This window comes from Typopeltis vanoorti, chromosome 23, assembly GCF_054136105.1.
Source record: "Typopeltis vanoorti isolate ZY-2024b chromosome 23, IOZ_Tvanoo_1.0, whole genome shotgun sequence".
In the NCBI taxonomy this organism is placed as follows: Eukaryota; Metazoa; Arthropoda; class Arachnida; order Uropygi; family Thelyphonidae; genus Typopeltis; species Typopeltis vanoorti.
In genome coordinates this window covers 26,323,823-26,345,728 of record NC_143571.1, presented here as the reverse complement: position 1 = coordinate 26,345,728, position 21,906 = coordinate 26,323,823, and the positions used below count along the sequence as shown (strand labels likewise).

The following is a 21,906-nucleotide window of genomic DNA, read 5'->3' as shown; positions in this document are numbered from 1 at the left end:
TCAAACCTAAGAAAGTTGAAAAATACGACTACTAGGGGGGAAAAATATATATATATTTATCCCCCCCCCCAAATATATACGTTTTATAGTCATATGTTTAATACACAACAATACGAATTGTGTCGGAGAAACAAAAACACTTATTATTATTATCATTATTATTAGCCTATTAGTATTAAAACTGATCATTTCTTTACAGCTCTATAATTATTAATAATCAACCGTTATCTTCCAATTACAGTCTCGCTCTAACATGTTCTGGACGACTTAGTCTAAGCCTTGCTTTTCTGAAGCTCGCCACACCGCTGCAGGCTCAGCGGGTGGACTGGAAGCACGCAAGTTTTCAACAACACGGCAGATGAAAAACGGAAGTACTCCCTCAGCTCTCTCTCTCTTTGTGTGGACACCTGCTCTATTGTATACCGATTCCAACCCTCCTCAACAATCTTTCCTGACGGTGCACGAGTTAGGTGAGGGACTGTTTCTTAAGCTGTATGATGAATACATTCTCGGGGAAGTTCTCTTTTAACACGATGGCAGCATTTAACATCTCATTTTCCGGATGTTTAATTTTGGGAGATGAATTCCAAAAAGGAAGATGAGCCTTGCAAAATAATACATATGAATACCAGAAATAATTAAGCCTTGTATTATATATCAAGAATTGTTCATGCTATTGTGTTTATAATGAAACAGTTCTTTCCTATTCATACGGTAGGATTTATTCCATAAGTTAAAGGTATTTAATAAGCATATCAATTTATAATACTAAAGCAACCAGTAAAATGCCTAATTTTTCATCAAAATTTAAAGAAAAATGAAAATAGAGTTCATCACATACGATGTGACAAATCAACGTTTATCGCATAGGCAGGAATTCTACATCGTGACACTTACAAGTCAGAGAAAGAAATCTCGGAATTTATAGATCTTTCCACCAGTCATTTAAGAGTATTAAATGCCTCAGTATTTCTGGATATCGCTGCACCGATCCATCAGGTAAAACAGAACATTTACCGTTGTCTCTAAAGCTATTGAATATTTAATACACGACTTTCGGTAAAGAATAAATCTTTCTGATTCCTATACATATGTGATTCAGCTATATCATAAGCTAAAGCATGAACACCATTTCAATATGCACAGAACTTTAAAATGATCAGAACATTCTCTAAAACTATATTTGTTAACACCCGTGATGTTAATATATAGCCTTCTATGTATGGCTTCTTATTTAATATTCTTTACTAGAAGAAGTCTTTGACAATTTAATTGAGGAAGAAGCTACTCATGTCTATAACTTCTGTCCGCAGTGTTTTGACAAGTGAATCTTTACAAAATGGGCCTATAAGAAAAGGAGTTGGAATATCCATGATCTACAGTCATGGAGGAATTCCTAACTGAAATAATGATTCCTAACTATAGATGCTACTCCTACAATATATATACAAGTCAAGCATAATTTACTTGGAAATCAGCATTAGGGAATGGCTGATCACAATATGCGCTCATCGTATCAAATAGACGTGTTTCGGTATGGCGGTTGTCAGAATGTTCTTTAACGGACGTATCTTTCCATCTGTTAAGTTGCTCATGTGTTATATGGATGAGGTAGGATAATACTATGTTGCTTACTTTCCGGGGTTCTGTGGAAATCATCCAGTTGTATACCAACATGATAACACACCATGACATATTGTTAGGCGCCATTGATATTTGGTTTGAGAAAATCTGCACATAGTTAAACCAGCACATAATTTTCAACTGAACCTTATAGATCTCGAGGATGAGACAACTCGTTCAACTTCTCTGTAGAAACAGACAAAATTTTCGTAGGGAAAATAGTTAATAATCCTTCTGTCGATTTATCAACCTTCAGTGGCCGAAGGTAGATGAACGCTATTGAAACTTGAGTGAAATGATAGAGCTTTTGATCACTCGGGTGACCACACACACACACACACACACACATGATACTAGAGCTAGAAAACAAAACGAAACGCAAGAATTATGGACATATGGAAGCCCTCCATTACCATACAAATAAAACCTATCACTTTGGTGAGAATGTAACAGTTCTTTCAGTATTAGATCCCGTAAACAAACCTGCTTTTATTGCCTCAACAGTATTAATGGCAAGTACGTATAGACGTTTGAGAATTATGCACGCCACTACACGGCTTGTCTTGGCTGATTGAGAGCAGCCTAACGGTACAATATTGGAGCGCCTAATTTTATTATGTAATATTTATCTTTATTGACATTCTTTTTCTAAATGAAAAATAAAAGTTCCACTTAATCGTCTAATATTTACATTTCATTTGACTTTAAACTGTGCCGTGTGGTTCGCTTCGAAGCTTAGAATTTTTGAACAGATGGACAACACACATCTGTTACGTTACGTTTGACAAATAGAAAGGGTTAAAACGATGCAAACATTAATCAACTTTAGAAGTCATCGAGTTACTTTCCAATGTTAAACGTAACGATTTGCAGCTCCAAGAAACCAAAGTCCTGTTTTTAATTCATATAATGAAACAAACGCCATGAAAACGGACAGAATCTCCGTTCTGAATTTTTTCTTCCCGTTGACAGAAACCGCATGTAGTCTTTCATACTCACGATTAGCGTAAAATCGTGAGTGCTGCCAAAGTCTAAATTCTTCTGCTTTTCCTTCTTTCCTTTAACTAGACAACACCGAGGGCGACACGCCATTGGCCAGAAATGCTCTCTAACCCTCCCCCCATTCTTCTTTCCCCTTCCATCCACGTGAGTACATGCCAGCTGGCGCCACGAGACGAACGTCGAGGGTGACCCTAAGCCAGCTGGTGGCACCAAGTAAATGGCCCAGTCTCGTGCATGTTCGGGCAGCTAGTGGCATCTGGGTAATCGACCTCGCCGGACGGGGTTTCCTCCCGTCTAACAGTTTACTGGTTCGTTTACCCGTCTCGGAAGCGGAGTCTACACGTGCTTCTGGCATATCCGGAACTGTCGTCTTTTCTCACAAGGTGCGAACACTCTCCGATCGGCGGAAAGGTGTCGCGCATCGAACTCCCCGAAAAAGTCCGTCTCCGCCTAGATGTCGATGGTCCGTTTCGTTTGAAGGGTCAGCACGAAGGTAATAACGATGCAAACGCCACAGGCAACTTCAGCGATCAGAATTCTTGTCTTAGGCGCCAAGAAAGTAGGAAAATCAGGTAAGCTTGTGTCTTGAGTTTTCGTGGCTTGTTTCAAAATGTTTCTTAGCATAACCAACTGGGGGCCAGCGCCAAGTGAATTTGGGAGGTACTTCAAGGGGATTTATGTAAACTCTAAGTCATGTGAAAGATTTTTCTTTCTTCGTTTTCATTTTAAATTCGACATAAAAAATAAGTCTTCGAGGTTATTTTTTTTTCTCTTTTATAGAGAAGTTAATTGTTCCGCTTCGAATAATTAAACATTCGCAAGTATAAATTTAAAAAAAAAAATGAAGTTTGTACGGTAAATAATAAGCTATTTTTTTTATTACACTTTTCTGTATCGGATATTCTAAATCTTTGCTTTGAAATCCTACCGCCATCTCTCCGTACTTGATCAATATACATAACGCACCGCTTCATCCCCTCACTCATTATATTTATTTTTATCCACAAATTAACTACCAATCCTTCGCTGACTGAGCATGCCTTGTGGTATGCAAATTTAACTGTGGTGCTAGAAACAAATATTCGATAGTTTGTACACAATGTATTACGTTTATGTCTAATAATGTATGAAGTCGATATATCTTCTAAATAAAAAATGTTAATTAAAATAAGAAATTATTAGTGTTGCAAAAATTTTGGAAGATGCGAAACATTTGTAAGACATCCCATTACAGACTGTTTTAAGAATTATCATTTCTTAGTTGTCTCCACAAATTATAAGAGGAAATTCCCATTGAAAGAATCAGTGCAGTTATACATACACAACTGCATAATTGCCCCAGTATGCAGATTGCTATTATCAGCCATCTTATGATATGGTGGACTTGTCAATAAATCACATGGGGGATTATAGTTTTTTTAACTGCTTCTGATAAGAGGGGGGAAAGTCTAAAATATGTGGAACAGAAAAAATTCGTTTTTCAAAAAATATAGAAAAACATTTTATTTTTACTTATTATATGTAAAAAAAAAAAAAGCAGCAAATGATCATAATTCGTACAATTTCTACAAATCTTTTAGGATTTTCTCTCTCTTAATTAATGTATATGGTTAAAGTGCTTTATCGTTCTTGGATCAAACTTTAATGTAAGTCATGACAATCTTCATGACAGTTTAATCAATCAGATGGGTTGGTTATAAGTATTGCCGAATGAACTAAGATAAGGTAAGTTTGTTTATGTCTGTTAATTGCTTGAGTGATCGGATCGGTTTGCTTATCCTGGGAAAGGAAAACCAGAGTTTCCAGGAAAAAAAAAAAAAAACTTTCTGCCTTCATATGAGACTAACTAACTCATTTTCTGCCCGATTAATAAAATTTAAACACGAATTATTGTCAAACTGATTTTGAGCACCTAAAATATACTTTAATACCAAATGGAATATAAATTAATGAAAAATATTTTTTCTTAATAAACATTAATGGGAATGAAATTCTTGCAAATAATATCGCTCTTTGAAGTTCAGTAAAAACAAGAAACGTTGGAGATAATTAACATTTTTATTTAAATCGAATAAACAGCAACACCCCCCCCCCCCACACACACACACAAAAATCAGAAAATAAATATGTCTTCAGGATTAACTATGTGATAACTTCAATATTTCTCCAATATACTGAATAGTTGACCATTTAAAGTAAATCACGGGCACACGAGAAGATAATCGGATCGTTGTGTTAGACAGCTACTTACAAAGGAGAAAGAAGGTATTAAAAAGAAAAAAAAATCTATAAATTTGAAATTCAGGCAGGAATTCTTTAGGCGATGCGATTGCGACATTGATTATGCAAAAAACATATTTCACTTAATCCACACGACGAATAGTTTAGAGCTATCACCTTTGTTATAACAAATGGATCATATTTGTAAGGAGGCAGGTTGTTAAAACTGCTGATTGAGAAAGTAAGTCACTCATTTATTACAGTAAATTATACGAAAGTAAATTTACTTTAATTAATGACGTAATTTTTTTAAATATTGAAAACTGAATTATCATGCCTTGTCCAGGTAATATCTAAAAATGCATGGTAATATCTAATAGAAGATATTCAGAATACATAGATATTCCAACCTTCCTACTTGTTTTCTTTTAACTATATTTTGCTAATAAAATGAGCCTGCGTGTTTTTTTAACATATAATAAAAATTATTAACGAATGAGGTAATATAGAGTCACTTCGGCTATTGGTGCGATATATTTAGACTGCGTGATTTGGCAGCCTCTCCAGACGATCTGAAAGTTTGCTTAGTGGGATAAAAACATGTGAGGGGGGGGGGGACACAGAGCTGGCCAAGGAAAGAAATAATAATGTTCCTCGGGACACCAGCGCCATCCACTTAAGTTGTGTGAAAGTGTAATGTTATCTCACTGAAGTCAATCATCATTCTGCGAAAGAATGAGCGATCATAAGGGGACGCATTATAAACAATATTGAGATAAACCGTAGCGTGGGTTGATTTTTCTCCAGGATGATGAGAGAAGCAAGTACGTTTTTGTACACATAAAAAAAGTCTCAAATTCATATTACTACCATCACTAGCCACAGGTCTAGTTGAACGAGTGGACAGTGTCACCGCTCTCCGACCAACAGTGTGGGTTTGAATCCTGCTGTGGCATGGATGTTTGGGAATATCTTTAGGTGAGAGATGAACTTCATCTTCTGGCGTAAGACTAGCACCACTGGAAGTCTGAAGTCGTTTCAAAATGTCTGATATTTCATTTCTGAAGAGACGAAAGGGATTAGATTAACTAACCTTATTCCATGTACGATAAGATTGCAACCTTTTGGGTGTGATTAGCATTGAAAAAGAAAAAAAAAACCTGAACTGTATTCGTAATGTGAAGGGACCCTTAACTTCATGTCGAAGTTGGCAAACAGTATAAACCTGGATTTGTCAGACCACACAACACGTTCTTATTGTTCACTGGCCTATATCTTCCGCCATTGTATGTGTCATTCTAACCGGCTTTTACAATTACTATCTAGATAAGAAGTTTGAGGAGTGCTATTCTGAAGGCTAGGTTATTGTTCTCCAAATATTGTTCACATTGATATCAATTCCATCATCAATTTGATTCCTTCGTTCAGTTTTTTTTTTTTTTTTCTGCCGCAGTTCCGTTTACATAATTTTCCTGGTGTCAACTATGCATTGGCAGCACTCTCTTCGGTTAATTTAGTGTAATGTTACATTAGCTCGGACAGTACATGAGAATTTAGTATAGCGCTTTCGCACATCCAACTAGCATTGAAACAACATCACACACACACACACACACACACACTAGATCTCCACGAAGCTTGAGAATCATCCATTAGCGCAATTTTAGAGAGAGAGACCACTAGGTACAAAAAAAAAAATTAATAAATTCTTCTTGTTGATTTTTCCCCTCTTGAAAAGATGTAATTATATTAAGGCATTTGTCTATTTTTTATACATCTACAAGTTAGCCCCATATATTAGTTGAAAGTGAAAACCTACAATTTTTTGTGCTTTCCGTGTAACTTATGTTATCCTCTAGACACATATAATATTTAGGAAGAAGAATAAAATAATAATAATAAAAAACACTGTCACCTTCAACTTTCATACACCATTTAATAGCTTCCATAAAACACAGTTCAATGCACTGGAGTGACGTTACTACAGATAAGTTTCAAGATCATATTAGAACGACCATATAAACACTCTACGCTAAGATGAATGAAGAAATTTATGAGTTCACCAAACGGTTTCTCTTTTAATGACGTATAAAATATCGTGGGAAGTGGCAATGAAGAATTTTTATTTTCATTATGTAGAAACTGGCCACACGTCAAAGACGAAAACCATACTTGAAAATGTTTATACTATTACTAACTTAAAAAAAAAACATAAATTTGATCGCATTTCGAATTCCCGCAAGTGATTTATCACTTTACACTTAAAAAGAAGCATTTTTGAATAGCGAGATCAATGGACCTTTGAAATGAAAAGGTATGACGCAGTTGAATTCCAGCAGATGGTGAGCAGATAATTAATTTTTTTTTAGCACAAATCTGAGTGTTTTTACGTTACTCGAGCGCCCGCTTGTGCACATGTATTGTTTATTTTATATATATATATATATATATATAAATTAGAATTTTAGATTTTAGCTAGTCTATATATATCGAGTATCCCATGAATTTCATTGCATTTTTTTTCCGTACTTTACACTGATAGTTTATTTTTCTACAAATGTACTTATTAAATGAATTTTACATTTAAAACTATCGTGGCGGATTATGATTTTCGCTTTCAGAAAGACATTGATGTTTCCGAATGGGAAAAGAATGCCACACGCGGGGATGATTTAAACCTAGCAGTTTATCAGGATATTCACAGTTCAGAATTTCATCAAATACTACTTCCCGACAGCTGGTGTATGTCAAACAATAGCGGAAGATTTGTTGCAATACCCATGAAAAATTCCCATTATAACGATTATCACCCCCAGAAACTGCTGACATTGTGTTCCCTGTGAAGAAGCCCCTCCCAGCTTATAGGATTAAGGGACTTGTAACAATTTGGAATTTCTAGGTCAGGTCTCTTGACCGGAGAGAATCAATCGAATTCGCATACAACACCAAAATGTTCCTGACAAATTGGGGTCATGTTCCATTGGAAGTCATTTATTCCAGAGTTGTTTGATGTTCGTGAAAATCTCCTACTGACTTATCTTTGATCTTCTGGGAGTTTCCAATTCCATCTTTTAAATATGACCTACAACGAGTATTGAGATTAAATCGATCGAAATGCTCATGAAGGTTCAAATCAACACATCCCGTTTAGTGACTGTAAGTTTGTACAAAGATTGCTTAATATATATATATATATATAACCATCTGCACACTTAGCTAATCACAGATAGTTTGACTAACAATTCTCAATGATTATAAATGACATCCTATATACATTCACGATATCTGTTACTGCTGTATCTTAACTGTTTCGTAATTTTTACACTTAAAAGAACCGGCATCCTTTTGTGAAACTATGTTTTTGTAGCTTGAAGATCACAAAAATAAAGTAAACTAAAATGGAAAACTAAAAATATTCTAACATTGGAAACGAAATTAAAAATTTGGTATTGTAGTTTTGTATTCTTTTTCTTTTCTTTCATTTCTTTTTTTTTCTTTCCAGTATCTTTTTTTGGGGGGAGGGTCAAAGCGAAGAGTAGTAAATGTTATCGCTTTCAAAGCGATATACATATGTATATAGTCCGCGCGGTTAGCCTAGTGGCTATGCGCTTCGCAACCATATGTTTGGGGAAGGAATGTCCTAGGTTCGATTCCCGTCGACGACGTCAGGAGCTTAAGGATCTGCCATAGCCAAGTTAGCCGCTCTTGGGCGTCGACAGCATGGTTTTTCTCCACATTTATCTGGGGGTTTTCGTCCTGCAAGTAGGCAAACCGAACCCGTGAACACACACAGATTACAGTCATGAATGTTGACTATGTATATATAAAGTTTCCATTTTGTATTAATTGTGCATGATCTTCAGCAAATACGATTGTTTAGAAATTAACATAGCTGAATTGGAATTATTATAGTTTCCGGTAAAAAAAAAATAATTTTTTTTTCTTTCTTTTCTTAGCTGTAACTGTTCGATACTTGACCAGAAGGTTCATCAGCGAATATAGCTCAAAGAAAGGTAAGTTATTTTATATTGCAAAAAAAGTAACCATTAACGATTTATGAAAAGTGAAACACTAGTATATTTGTTAATTTTAATTAACAAGAATGAGGAAATTCAGTAAAAATGAAACCGCCCAAAGGTTTTAACCAGCAACGCACAGAGATACACGTACTTACACGAGTATCCCACTAACACTGAATCAATAAATTAGAGCAAAATGGTTCTTAATTTCTCAAATTGCTATCTGTCTTTCTTAATATACATCATTTATCATAACACAAGTAATAACGAATTAAAACCTACGTAGGAAAAGAGTACAATTTCAAATTGCATTCGTGACTAGTAACTTAAACAGCACGTGACAATTCACTCGTGTAAAGAATATACATCATATGAAAGTTTATATTTGGCAACGAATGGCTCTACCAGGTTAAATTATTGGCTGTTCCATAGGAGAGTTGCATGGTGACACATATCGCTACTCCTAAATGAAGTGTTTAATATTCCAGGTTGGTGGTTGCTAAGCTATTTGTGGCATGACAAATTTGTCACATCAGTCTTGTCGCCTATACAGGAAGACAGTTTCTCGAAGTCAATAATTTTGTCCTCTTTCCATGACAGTTGCTACTGCAGTACGCTTATGCAACAGAATGATGTATGACGCCCATGCGTGCAAACATCTGGTATGTAAATTTCACTGGAATGGAACGAATTGGTCTAATCAAAGACCTGCTTGAACCGCTGCTGGAGATCTGTATTCCTTTTTTGGTCATCTACAACGCACATCAAGGCTGAAGAAAGGAAGTTCAGAATGATATGGTTGTCCCGAAAAAGCCTGTGGCTAAATGTAGAGTTGGAAGGTATACAGTCTACCATTATGGTACAATAATTATTGCTTGATAAAACTAAGTCGTATTTAAGTAGCACTATTGCTTAAAGAATAACAATAAAGTATATATTAAACCAGAAGACTGAACCCAGAGTTCGCGTATGCTTGAAATCCCAGGTCATTGAACATGTTTATTTATTTATTTTTAATTTTTTTTCCCCTCTCTTATCTAATGTATCTTCATATGGACAGAAAAATGTGTAATGGTTTGAAATCTGACTCATAGATGATGGTGTTCTCTCTCTCTGTGTGGAACAAGTTTTATTTTTTATTAATGAAAACAGAAAACTTACCCAAAACGAATGAAGAATTTCCTTTTTTATCATTATTCTCTTCCCCCTCCTCGATACTATCTCCTTTCTGGAATCCTTACCATCAAATAGTCTATTATGAGGCTTATCCGGAATGGCTGTAGTTTTTGATTATATACGACTTCAAAACCCACATAGTGGAATTGTTGTATTCTTTCTTATCAGTGATATCCAACGCTTTCTCAGACATTGCAATGCACGCCCATCCTAGACAACAATGTGGATGTGTTCATCATAACATATTATATTTGCATACGGATATGTAAATACAAGAAATGGTTAATTTCCGGTGCTGCATACAAAATGTGAGTATTTTACCTCGTAGCCATTCTCTGAACTGGTATCCAAATAGCTACTTGCCTTTTATCTAAAATAACGTGTACTGAATCTAGTATTCATGTGAAATATTACGTGGTACGAAAGTTCTGAGAAAATTTAAGAAATTGCTTTTATTTGCATTTGGAATACGTTTTTTTTTATTATTATAATTATTCCAAATATTTACAAGTACTTTAATGAAAGAAGCATTTGGAGTACGTTGTGTGTGTGTCTCCGTTTTTTTTTTTTTTTTTTTGTGTGTGGAATTATTTCAAATATTTAGAGATATCAATTGAGAGAGATAGATTTCTCAGGAAAGGTTTCTTAGAGAGATTTCTTAGGAATCTTTAAAAAAAAAAAACGGCTAGAACAACAAAACACTTAACATACACAAGGCATTGGCCTCACAGTCTGAGTCTCAACATGTCTGTACACTTGAAGAGGTCTCCTTTTTTTTATTGTTGTTGTTGTATCACCTGTGTCCTTGTAGTGAAGATGAGTGACTAATGAATTAAAAATTTAACAGGTTAATTACTTTAGTCACTGAAGTTTAGTTCTAAACTCAAACAATTTATGATTTATTTATTTATTTATTTTAAAATCTAATTGATTAAACTTTGTCTTGAAATAATTCACTAAAGAAATGCGTTTAATTCTAAAAGGTCCGATTTCTCAGACATTCTAATTGTTTTTGACATTCTCAACAGAAGTAAATCGTTTTTAGACCAATCAGATCATTCAAATACTAAACAGCAATGTATGACGTATCATCTAGGGTGTCTGTACATGGTAGACATTTTTGCATTTTAATAACTTAATGAGGAATTTAACCCTGTTAGGAGGGCCTCTCTTGCACTAACCAAGAGGACAATGCACCCAAATAATTAGACCCCACCTTTTTTTTTTAAACTACAAATCCAATTACTCTAACATCGTCACCAAGTTTTCATTTGCCTCTTTCTCCCTCTTCATATGATGGATCAAGTTAAGAAAATCGGAAAATTCTCCATTTACAGGCACCTCCTAAAATGTTCCAAATTTCTATTTCTTTTATTGCACTTCGATCAATTAATTTTTTTTTTTTCATATTTCTTTCCAGACCTGCTGTATCATCATCACTTATCGATCAACCAGCAGCGACATGGAGTGGAACTGCTCGACACTTCTCGTTATCAGGTATTTGAAATTTCGCCTACCAATATTTTTTATCTCCTTTTGCCATCTTCTTCTACTTAATGTCAGTTATTAATCAGATAGCTACAACTTTCGTTTTCAATACGAATGGCAAAAAGAATGACGGATAAGGGCAAAGTATATATTTAAGTAATTTTGGAAAAGCATTACAAATCCGTGAAATGTCAATGAATTTTAAGATACATATTAAAAATACGATATTAGACACCTCTGTCTTACAATTATTTTTATTTGAATAGAAAAAAAAGGAATCGTGAATATATTCACGCTTTGTATATTTAAATTTGCTTTCTTAATGGATTGATAATGGTGTACAAATGTAATATATCATTTAATCAGAGAGAAGGAGACATGAAAAAAAATATAGATGGCGTTGTTGCTCGGTAGATATCGTCTGCCATCAGAGTATAGCGATACAAAAATACTTGGTTACTAAATACGAGTGACTTATCTTTAAGTAGTAAAATTAATATAGAAATATAAACTATAAACAAAAATAAAGAACCTAGAAAAATTGAAGGAGTGTGTAAAGTTATTGTTTTAATAAAAAGTAGAAAGAATTTGTAGTTCATACATTTCTAAAGTACCATTTACGACCACACAACACGCCTCAAGTCGATTAAATGAATCACTTTTACTTTTTCCCCAATGTCAATGCCTTTTTCTCCCTCTTCAATTTCCCCTCAAAAAATTGGACTAACAATAGTTCGGAAGTAATAGAACAGATTCATTTATTTACTATGGAATCTATGTTTTGCCATGGATACATTAGGCACATTCGTCTTTGTCTTTTTTTACCTGGCGGCGCTGCGGTCGCTGCAAATTATCCACATGAACGGAAAACAGAGTGAGTGTTGAACCTTCTATTTAATGAATAACCGGGAGGGGAGACATTATAAGCCGTTGTTGCTTCAATCAAATCTACTCTGAAGAACATCGCACTTTAATGAGTCTGGTTAAAAAATAAATAAATCCAATAAAAACAAAAAAAGGAGAAAATTAATTCCGCCTCCTGTCATAGCGTACTGCCCCACATAAAATTTGTGTAGCTCGGTGAGAGGTTTTACTGGTGTTTAACAAGGGAGATAGAAAATTTGTGCAAGGAGACGCGTTAGGACTACGAACAAATGACATGAATGCTATATTTTGGTGATAGAATAAGTTATAGGGTTTACAGATCAAAGAAAAAAATATCACAAAAGTAGATATTGTTGAAAACAACCACAAATGATCATTCTTTATGAAACACAAATGACTAATTTTGGTTACATTATTATGATTAATTTCGACTCTTTAACCTCATTTCCGTAAGGAACATCATCAGTTCTGTCTTTCTGGATCTCTATAACAGCTTTTTAAAAATTATCTTCATGTAATCGTCTATGAATATTGTCCGCGAAGACCATCGCAATACATGCATGGTCTCCTGGTTTATCTTTGCAACGTGTAGCTATGAAAACGCCACTTTTCTGAATTATAAATTATGCAAAACGTAGGATGCATTTTAATTTTATTAATTTTCCCATGATAATTTGTTGCACGCAGAACACTCATCCGTATTTTAAACTGCGCATGATAAAATCGTTTTCTCAAAATTTATTACAAAAGTAAATATCTAAAATGTTCTCGCCTTTTAATTATCTGCACAAATTCTTCAGTTAGATACATAGAAACAAATATAACTAAACATGAGGAAATTAACCCAATAATCACCACTCCTTTATGAAGGAAGTTCTAAAAATTAGGACACCGTTTTCGATTGGTTGGAATACTAGTAGGTAACGGCCTTCAGATATATTGAACACATAGAAAACTGGTGTAAGTGGAGGAAAACTTTGAGAACTAGTTTGAAGATGTGTATCTTTTGAAGGTGCACTAAATATGAATGCTTAGAAGCAGATGACGCGCTTAACTGGCAATTTTAGTGGCCAATAGATTCCTATGTCCCAATTGCATTTGCTTCAAATTTATCTCTGTATATATAGCTCTTATAATTATAGCTTTTTATTTGAAAGTGAGGTAGCCTGTCTCTTACGAAGGTGTTGGAGATCTTCTGCAGATTTTTCTTCACACACGACAGTCAACCCTGCTGAATACACAGACTGGATACACAGAACATAGAAGAGTATATAGAAAGATGCAACCGCTCTGTTAATTATCTATAAGGCTCAATAATTTGGCCGAGACAGACAATTCAGATTAGCACATTATGGATCAGGATAAGACTGAGATCTTCATGCACCGGGGTAGCATATCAAAATGGCTCAAATTAATTGTTGCTTAGGTTTGCTGGTTGAAACTCTGCTGTCCACCAGGAGTATTAAAAATTTTTTTAAAGTTATCTTTGATCTTGTAATCGTATCTTTTATTAGGATCCTCGTCTGCTTCGTTATTTGCAGCGATACGTCTCGGATGCATAATTATTAGTCAGGCGAATGGTTTGATGTTTATTTACTCTTCCTTTATCCCCAAAATTGCCGGAATGCAATTAGTATTTTATACTAATTGCAATACTGTCATCTACCAGTCGGTCTATAAGCTTTTTGATCACACTTTGTTGTAGAAACAGTTACAGCACATTTAATGAGCACTCCACAAAAGTTTACACACAGATGACTAAATGCACCCTCATAGACCAAAATCTTCCCTGAAAACATGGTAAATAATATATGAATAACTCCAAACGTCCATTATTTCCCAAAAGAAGTAGTCGAAGTGTCTTTAGCCCTAACTAAAGTTTGGAAATCGGTGGGCAACCGTCTCCATCTATAGTAGCCACTGATGATTTTGAAGGGCACCAAGGAGAGAGTAGAAACGTGAATTTTCGGAAGAAAAAATTATACTTGCTTGCCACAAAGATTGATCAACTCATGAAAAACGGTTAAAAATTGTTTGCTGTAATGAAGAGTTTTGAAGAACTATCTCTTTTCTTTTACACGTTTAAATGTGAATTGATACAAACTAATGATATTAGACACTCAACTCGAACACCCACTGCAAGCTATGATTCCTAATGTAACTTGACATTTACAGTACTTTTTTTTAACACTTACAAATAGAGTTAAGTTGCTTGGAGTTGAATTACCTTCCACAGGTTCGACGTTCGTTTCAAAACAGAATCTACAGCATTAACAGAGATAAAAATATCATCTGTTGGATATTATTATTATTATTATTATTATTATTATTATTATTATTATTATTATTGGGACTAGATTATAGAAACATGAATTATGTCATACTATAACACCTGTTTGCAATTTAAGTCTCAATTCTGTTATCGCTTTGATAATTTATTTCAAACACGCTTCGAAATCACATTAGTTTTCTTATACTTCTATTCAATGAAACATGTCTTTATTATTTTTTGCACAGTATAATATAACGTGCACTAATTTAGTGCTAACTGTTTAGAGCATCTGATCCGGTACTAAAAAGCCAGTGGATCCTCGACAAAATCATCACTCGGAATAGTACTTGAGTAAAAGGAGATTCTCCATAACGTGGAGGCACTCATTTCACCCCGGCATCAAAAATATTCAAAAAAGTACGTTGTCCTATTTTTTTCCTCATCAGTGAAAAACATTATGACGAAGTTCTTCTAGTACACTGAAATATCCTCCTTGATGGACTGTTTCATCAGAAGTTTAATACTCAATGAAGTTCGCTAATGCAAACACACTAAATAAAAACGGAAGCTGTTGTTGGAAAGATACTGGAAATGCAGACAAATGGTGCACTCGTGACAATGCGATACCACACATATCCATACGGACACAGAAATGGTTAGGATGGTAAATGGCACAGTGTTCTTCCTCAGAACATTTGGACGTTCATCTCTTTGTACTCTTTGTGGAGTGGTACGAGAGTGATTCTAATGTTACTGTGGCAATGATATTAAGGATTTCTTTACAAAGTACTTCAAAAATAATGTTAAATAATATGCATGGTATATGTGGGGTAACTTTCACAAGGAGACCACTCCTTTCCTGTCAGAAATGAATAATCAAATGATTCTCTGGAAAATTTAATATTTTCTGATGATCTGTATATTTTATAATTGAACTAGGAATAATGTTGAAAGACAAGATGAAAGAAAGATGGATAAAAGAAAACGTATGAAAACAGTGGGATCGTATTATCAAAGTTCGGTTTGACGTCATTATTTGAATAACTGCGTCTAAAAAACACTCCTCGATAAAGTCAAAATACTTTAATTTATAGACATGCTTAAATATGCATAGCTGGATTAACAAGAAAATTCGTTAGTTGATTAATTTACTTTGAAACAACTTAACATATAAATCCGAGTTACAAAAAAATGAGAAAAAAAACATTTTAGGTGTTCCAATTAACTACTTATTTCGCAGTTGTCCTTGGGGGTACCGAGACTTAAGGATATCATTTGCATTATGCAAATAACATGCGCAAATGTCTGTGCATGCGCGCGTTATTATTTACTGAGACCTGCTTTAGATTGATCAAAATGACATCCAATTTATCACTGTCGACATCCGACTCTTTTATCCATTTTGTCAACACAAATTACTACCTTCCTTGGCCATTGATAAGTCAACATAGAAGAATAATTGATAACGGTAGTGACGTCATGAGTCTATTTTTAAATTTTCAGGTTGCCAGTTTAACTCTTACGACATACAAAATGTGATAATAGAAAGAATAAACGCTTCGAAAAAAAAGGCGGTAGGCTTTTAATCGCCTAACACGGAGTTCATCTCCTTCATCATGGTAACTTGCAGAACAATTTTCCATAATGGCTATTTATCATGCTCGAAACGGTTGAACCTTTATTCAATAAAATTCAATTTGTGTTGTGTTTTATTTTCTTTCTGTCATGATTTACTTCCAGAGTTCCTTTTATGGTGAGCTCGTAAGAAACGACTTACTGTATTTTAAACTTTGTTAACCTTCTGTACAATTTTTTTTTGTTTGTTTCAAAGGCCTTCCGTCGTAAGGTCATTATATCTCTATATTTTATTTTATTTTATTTTGTAGCTGTGAATTCTAATGCAGTTAGTGTACATCGCAAACTCAATTTGAAATGACCATATTTGGGGATTCATTTCTACAGGTCAACAGAAATCCAAATAATGAAAAATCGGTCTGTATTAATGAAGATATTTCGGCCATTTCTGATTTACTTTCGTATAATGCAAAGTTACTGATGACTTTACTTACGGTAGTCTTAAAAGACAAAACAGGAAGGAGATGGATAAAATAATGGCACAATTCAGGAGCAAATGTTTGATGGTAAAAAAGTAATGAAATTTTAATCTACGATATCTTCTACGTGCCTTTGGGAATATTCCACGAAATTATGATCCAAGCTCTGAATATATTTCAACTTCACAATCGTGAAGGCGATTTACAATCAAGATAGTGATTTTTTATGACATCCCCACCCACGAAAGATCGAGAACCTTACAGCATTTCTGCTGTGGGTGGGGCACAGTTTAGATAAACTATACATTGCTAGTTTAGACTAAGACCCTCCAAACTTTTATCACGTGAGTAGGATAAACTGTTTCTTTTCTGCTGGCTGGATTAATAATTTTCACAAACTTGATGACAATAAAGAGATAAAACTAGGTTGTAATAATAATAATAATAATAATAATAATAATAATAATAATAATAATAATAATCGGCTAACTTACCATGCATTGAAATCTTTGCGTTTAAATATTTATTTTACATTGAAAATACAGAACACATATCAAAAATGTTGTGCATAAGATTAAAATTAATTTAGGAACCCCCCCCCCACACACACACACTCTTTTGCTGGCCTCAGTTTGTAGACGTTGGTAAGGGCCACACTAGGCACTTTGAAAGTTATAGACATTCTTTACGTTTTATGATCACATAATGCGGCAGACAACTGCTGGGACGCATAACTATAATTATCAGTAACAGCATTCTTAACATTTTTGTCATTTCTCTTCATCCTATATGAATTCAGTATTATACCGACAACGAGAATTAATATAACTGATTCGCTGGCCAGTCACTGGCCGTGTCAAAAAAAAAATATAATAATGAAGCTCTCTGATCTCATCATAATATAAACATTGTTCCTGTAACACTGTAGCAATATACGGAATTAAAAATATAATTTAAACTGTTCAAAAGAAATATATATTTGTGTGGTTTTGACGATTAACTAATAAAAGGGAATTGTATTACTTTTTTCTTTCAGTAGATGCTGTACTTATTTTGAAAGAGGTGACACCGCTTTGATTCTGACAAGCGCAACAAAAAAACAAAAAAAAATAGGCTATTATACGAAGAAAAAATATACACGCGAGGTTGCATGATTTCTTAAAAACGTGTCCTCTTTGTAAGATATTTTAATGCATTACGGTGGGTCAATAACTGATAATGAACTCCATACACACACACACTTTTTTCTATACGATTTATTATTATTATTTTTTAACTTGTTATTGAAACACTTTGCTAAACCACACGTCTCATATTACAAATCTAAACGACCCGAACAATAAAAAAGCATATAATTATATAATTAAATAGTTTCAAATTCTTTTCTTTATTTGTTTGTTTTCAGGCTGATGGATTTCCTGCTGACAAAATCGAATGGGGAGATGCCTTTGTGGTAGTTTACAGCATTTCCGACAGGTGGAGCTTCCATGTAGCTGCCGACTTTTTGCGACGTATCCATCATCAGAGGCGGACGAGACACACTCCCGTAATTTTGCTGGGGAATAAAAGAGACTTGGAACACGTACGTCAAGTCGGTGTGGATGACGGCCAAGAACTCTCATTACATTTTCACTGCCAGTTTTACGAAGTGTCAGCTGCCGACAGCCATGTCGGAGTCACCTTGGCCTTCGAAAGTCTCCTTCGGGAAGCCAGAGTGGTGAAGTGTAAACCAAAAGTGACAGTTAATCGGAAGTTGAGCATTCTCATGATATCGAAAATGATAGGATCGGTGTTTGGAAAAACTTTTCAGTCCAGTAAAATAAGACGATCTTCTCTCTTCATGTGAATGGCTGTCGTGTTATTGTTTAAATGAATTCCCACATCAGAAGATGCACCTTGCCTTTGCTCGTTAGATGCGCACACAATCGTATCAAAAGCTTTTTTTTTTTTTTCCTGGACTCTTAAATAAACGATTATTATAATTCAGTGGCAAAGGAGATTACAAATAATACTTTGGTATTATTTTATTCTGATTAAAAATATCATCACGGTAAATGTTGATGAATTGAAGAGAAGATGAACTTGTTCCGTCCACTTCAACATCGCTCATTGTGTACTGTCCGGGATTTTCTACTTGTTTCTTTACATAGATTGGGAATGGAATCATGTCTACTCCTCTTATGTCAGACATTTTTTTCATGCGTGAAAAGAGACTTCAGTAATTCATCAAAAATATTAGTGCCACCCATAACTCACGAACTATATATACCAATTGGATATGTGAGTGTTTAACTGGAAGACTGATTTCGTCTAAGATAAAAACAGGACCCATGCAATCACACAGATCTCTCGGCTTTGATAGTTTTGACCTGCTCGATCGAACATATAGTGAAACAATGAAACTAATGATTGAAGCCTCTGCTTGAAAAGACATCGAAATGGCCATGTGGAATGAACAAAAATGACTTATAGAAGACAGGAAATGCATGTGGAGTCTTTACCAAGTTGTTAACTAAGAAGCTAACAATGACATGTTTCTAAGAACTGTTGATATGAAAACTCTATGAAAGTCATAGACAGTACTGATAATAAACGACTTTGTTAGCAACTTTAGGGTATGTTTTAATGTTCTCAATGACTGTGTTGAGGTGTAGTCTTACTCAGAAAACTTTATGCACAGAGAACGAGAATTGGATCATTATGTGCCTTTAGTGATTTCTTATCATCTACATTTTTTTAAATTCTATTTGTATTTGCTATGGGTTTAGTAACATAAAAACGTCATTTGATTCCACGAAGAGAGTTGTTATATACGATTGGATGTTTTGTGTGGCATATTTAATGTATTCTAACAGAGATGTAAATAAAATGCTCTAAATATGTTCGATTTTGTATAGTATACCTCATTGATAATTTTCATTTTCATTTTGCAACACACACACACACACACACACACACACACACACACACACACACACACTATATATATATATATATATATATATATATATATATATACCTTAACTAAATACAAGACGTAGAAACTCTAACATAAATCAGGCGACGATATCTTTCAAAATGTTAGCCCTTTTCGCTTCTTATGAATTGCAAATGGATTCGTGACCGACCAGCTGTCAAATAGCCTCTGTTTCTTCCAAACTGTTACAAATTAATGTAGACAAGCTCTTAAAATTAACTAAAACTTCCAATAATTCAGAAAATTAACATAAACAACTATCATGGCAAAAAAAAAAAAAATATCATCACACAAGAACAAAATAAAACAAACATGATAGTACGGACACATCCGTAGAATGAACCATTAGGATTACCGAAACCAGTTCTGAGAGAGAGAGAAAGAAAGAGAATGGAGGGACTCAGATATAAAGAAAGACATTGAAAAAAAATGAATAGAAAATATTATTTGACAACTCGGATATAAACACCTGCATCAAACTTGATATGGCATTAATTACCGATGAAGAAGACATGTCCATAGGGCTTAACCCGTCTGGTTGACGGGAAGGAGCGACCGAGAGAGAGAGAGAGAGAGAGAGAAGATTATATTATCTAGACGGGAGAGTTTCTAATTTGCTATCCATTGGCTATATCTGGTTCTCAAAACTATTTGCAGACCAGATATTACTAGAAGAAAAACCTATTATAATCACAGAGACATAGATTTCTGGGAATCCTTCGTATTAAACTTATCTTCCTAAAGTTTAATTAGATCATCAGACTTTTCATCTGATGATCTGATGAGGAAAATCCTAAGACATCTATAATCTCCGTAATGAATCTATACTGCAGATGTCCAAAACTCACTAATTATAATTACCTATAACTGTATTTTTAACATGTACTTTTATAGATTTAAAAACAATGAAGCATAATAAGAATTTAGTTCATATTGAAACTACTCTATTATTATTGCAACTAGTTTTACAAATGTCTGGTTGGCTGGACAGATGACGTCTCCACTTTTAGACCTACAGGGCTTGGAATTCTAATCCCATTTTTGTATATGCCAGTGCTCGCGGGCGTGTGTGTGTGTGTGTTCTTTTCAAGCCTTCAGGCCTTCAATAAACAAAGCGGTGGTCTCTCCCAGTTAAAAATTTCATCGTCAGTATGAACCCCACCGACATAAATATCCATGGCAAGATTCGAAACCAAGGTGAGGACCTTGTTGGTTAAAAGCGGGTACGTTAATCCCTCAGCCAAACCAGATTAACAATGAGAGGCGTGTTTAGTCATCCTTCCAATCTAATTTTAATGGAAAAGTGAATAATTAAAAAACGTAGGTTACTTACAGTTAGCAAACTTAAACAAGTAAATAATATTTTAAACTGTAAACAGTTTTTGTTTGTTTTGTAATTCGAATGGCAAAAATTCAGCTTTTGTTTAAAACAACAAATTAATTGAAATTAGGAGTTTACTTTGTGACCTAGTACTTTGTCACCTAGCAGTTAATTATACTTAATTATTCATCTATAAATTAATTTGTTAATTTATAGATGTCCGGTTAATACGGATGTATTTTTTTCCATAGCTCTACTCACGACCACCTTTCTTATTGTAGACCTGAAATAGCTTGAAAAGGTAGCGGGTTTGGTTTCTGAGCAGGATTGCTGTATTATCTGAAACACTAGCGCACGATTGATATGTTATACGTTTATAGTTTATTGTGCGAGAGTAACATAAAAATATTATTTATTTATTTATTTATCATCCAATGCGATGATGTAATTGTTTGACATGCATTGTTGTGTGATTTTGCTATTCTGATATTGCCCGCCTTGTTGGTCGAGTGGATGGACAGATAGCGTATCCACTCTCCATTCACAGGCCATGAATTCGAATCCCATCGTAGCATAGATATTTGTGAATGTCTTTAGATGGAAAGTAAATTTCATGGCCAAGTTTGAGACAATCATCACTCCGTTTAATAGAGAGAATGAAGTATATTGAAAAAGTATCGACAACCTTCCCAGAAACAGAGATTTTTTCATCCCACAAAAACAAGCCAAAGGAAAACATAGTTTATATAAAGTAATATATAACAATAAATATTTCAGAGTGGTAGTTGCTACAGTTATGTAGCAACTACCTAACAGTGTGTAAAACTGTGTATACACGACAATTGCCAGTTTAAATCTACCGTTTCCTC

The 21,906-nt window shown here is 34.4% G+C and overlaps 1 protein-coding gene across 1 annotated transcript; it reads left to right on the top strand.

Moving 5' to 3' along the window:
* The first annotated feature begins 3,127 nt into the window (after positions 1-3,127).
* On the top strand, positions 3,128-18,674 carry LOC150093701 (ras-related and estrogen-regulated growth inhibitor-like protein A). The gene is made up of 4 exons (XM_090412502.1): positions 3,128-3,197; positions 8,802-8,858; positions 11,461-11,537; positions 18,145-18,674. Exons 1-4 carry the CDS (start codon positions 3,128-3,130, stop codon positions 18,583-18,585), a joined length of 645 nt encoding a protein of 214 aa, XP_090268628.1. The 3' UTR covers positions 18,586-18,674.
* The last annotated feature ends 3,232 nt before the right edge of the window (positions 18,675-21,906 follow it).

Bases quoted from the DNA above. Each gene is read 5' to 3' on its own strand.
- LOC150093701 (XM_090412502.1), top strand. From the start codon at position 3,128: ATGCAAACGCCACAGGCAACTTCAGCGATCAGAATTCTTGTCTTAGGC. The intron at 3,198-8,801 runs GTAAGCTTGTGT...TTCTTTTCTTAG, and splicing joins CAAGAAAGTAGGAAAATCAG to CTGTAACTGTTCGATACTTG. The intron at 8,859-11,460 runs GTAAGTTATTTT...ATTTCTTTCCAG, and splicing joins CGAATATAGCTCAAAGAAAG to ACCTGCTGTATCATCATCAC.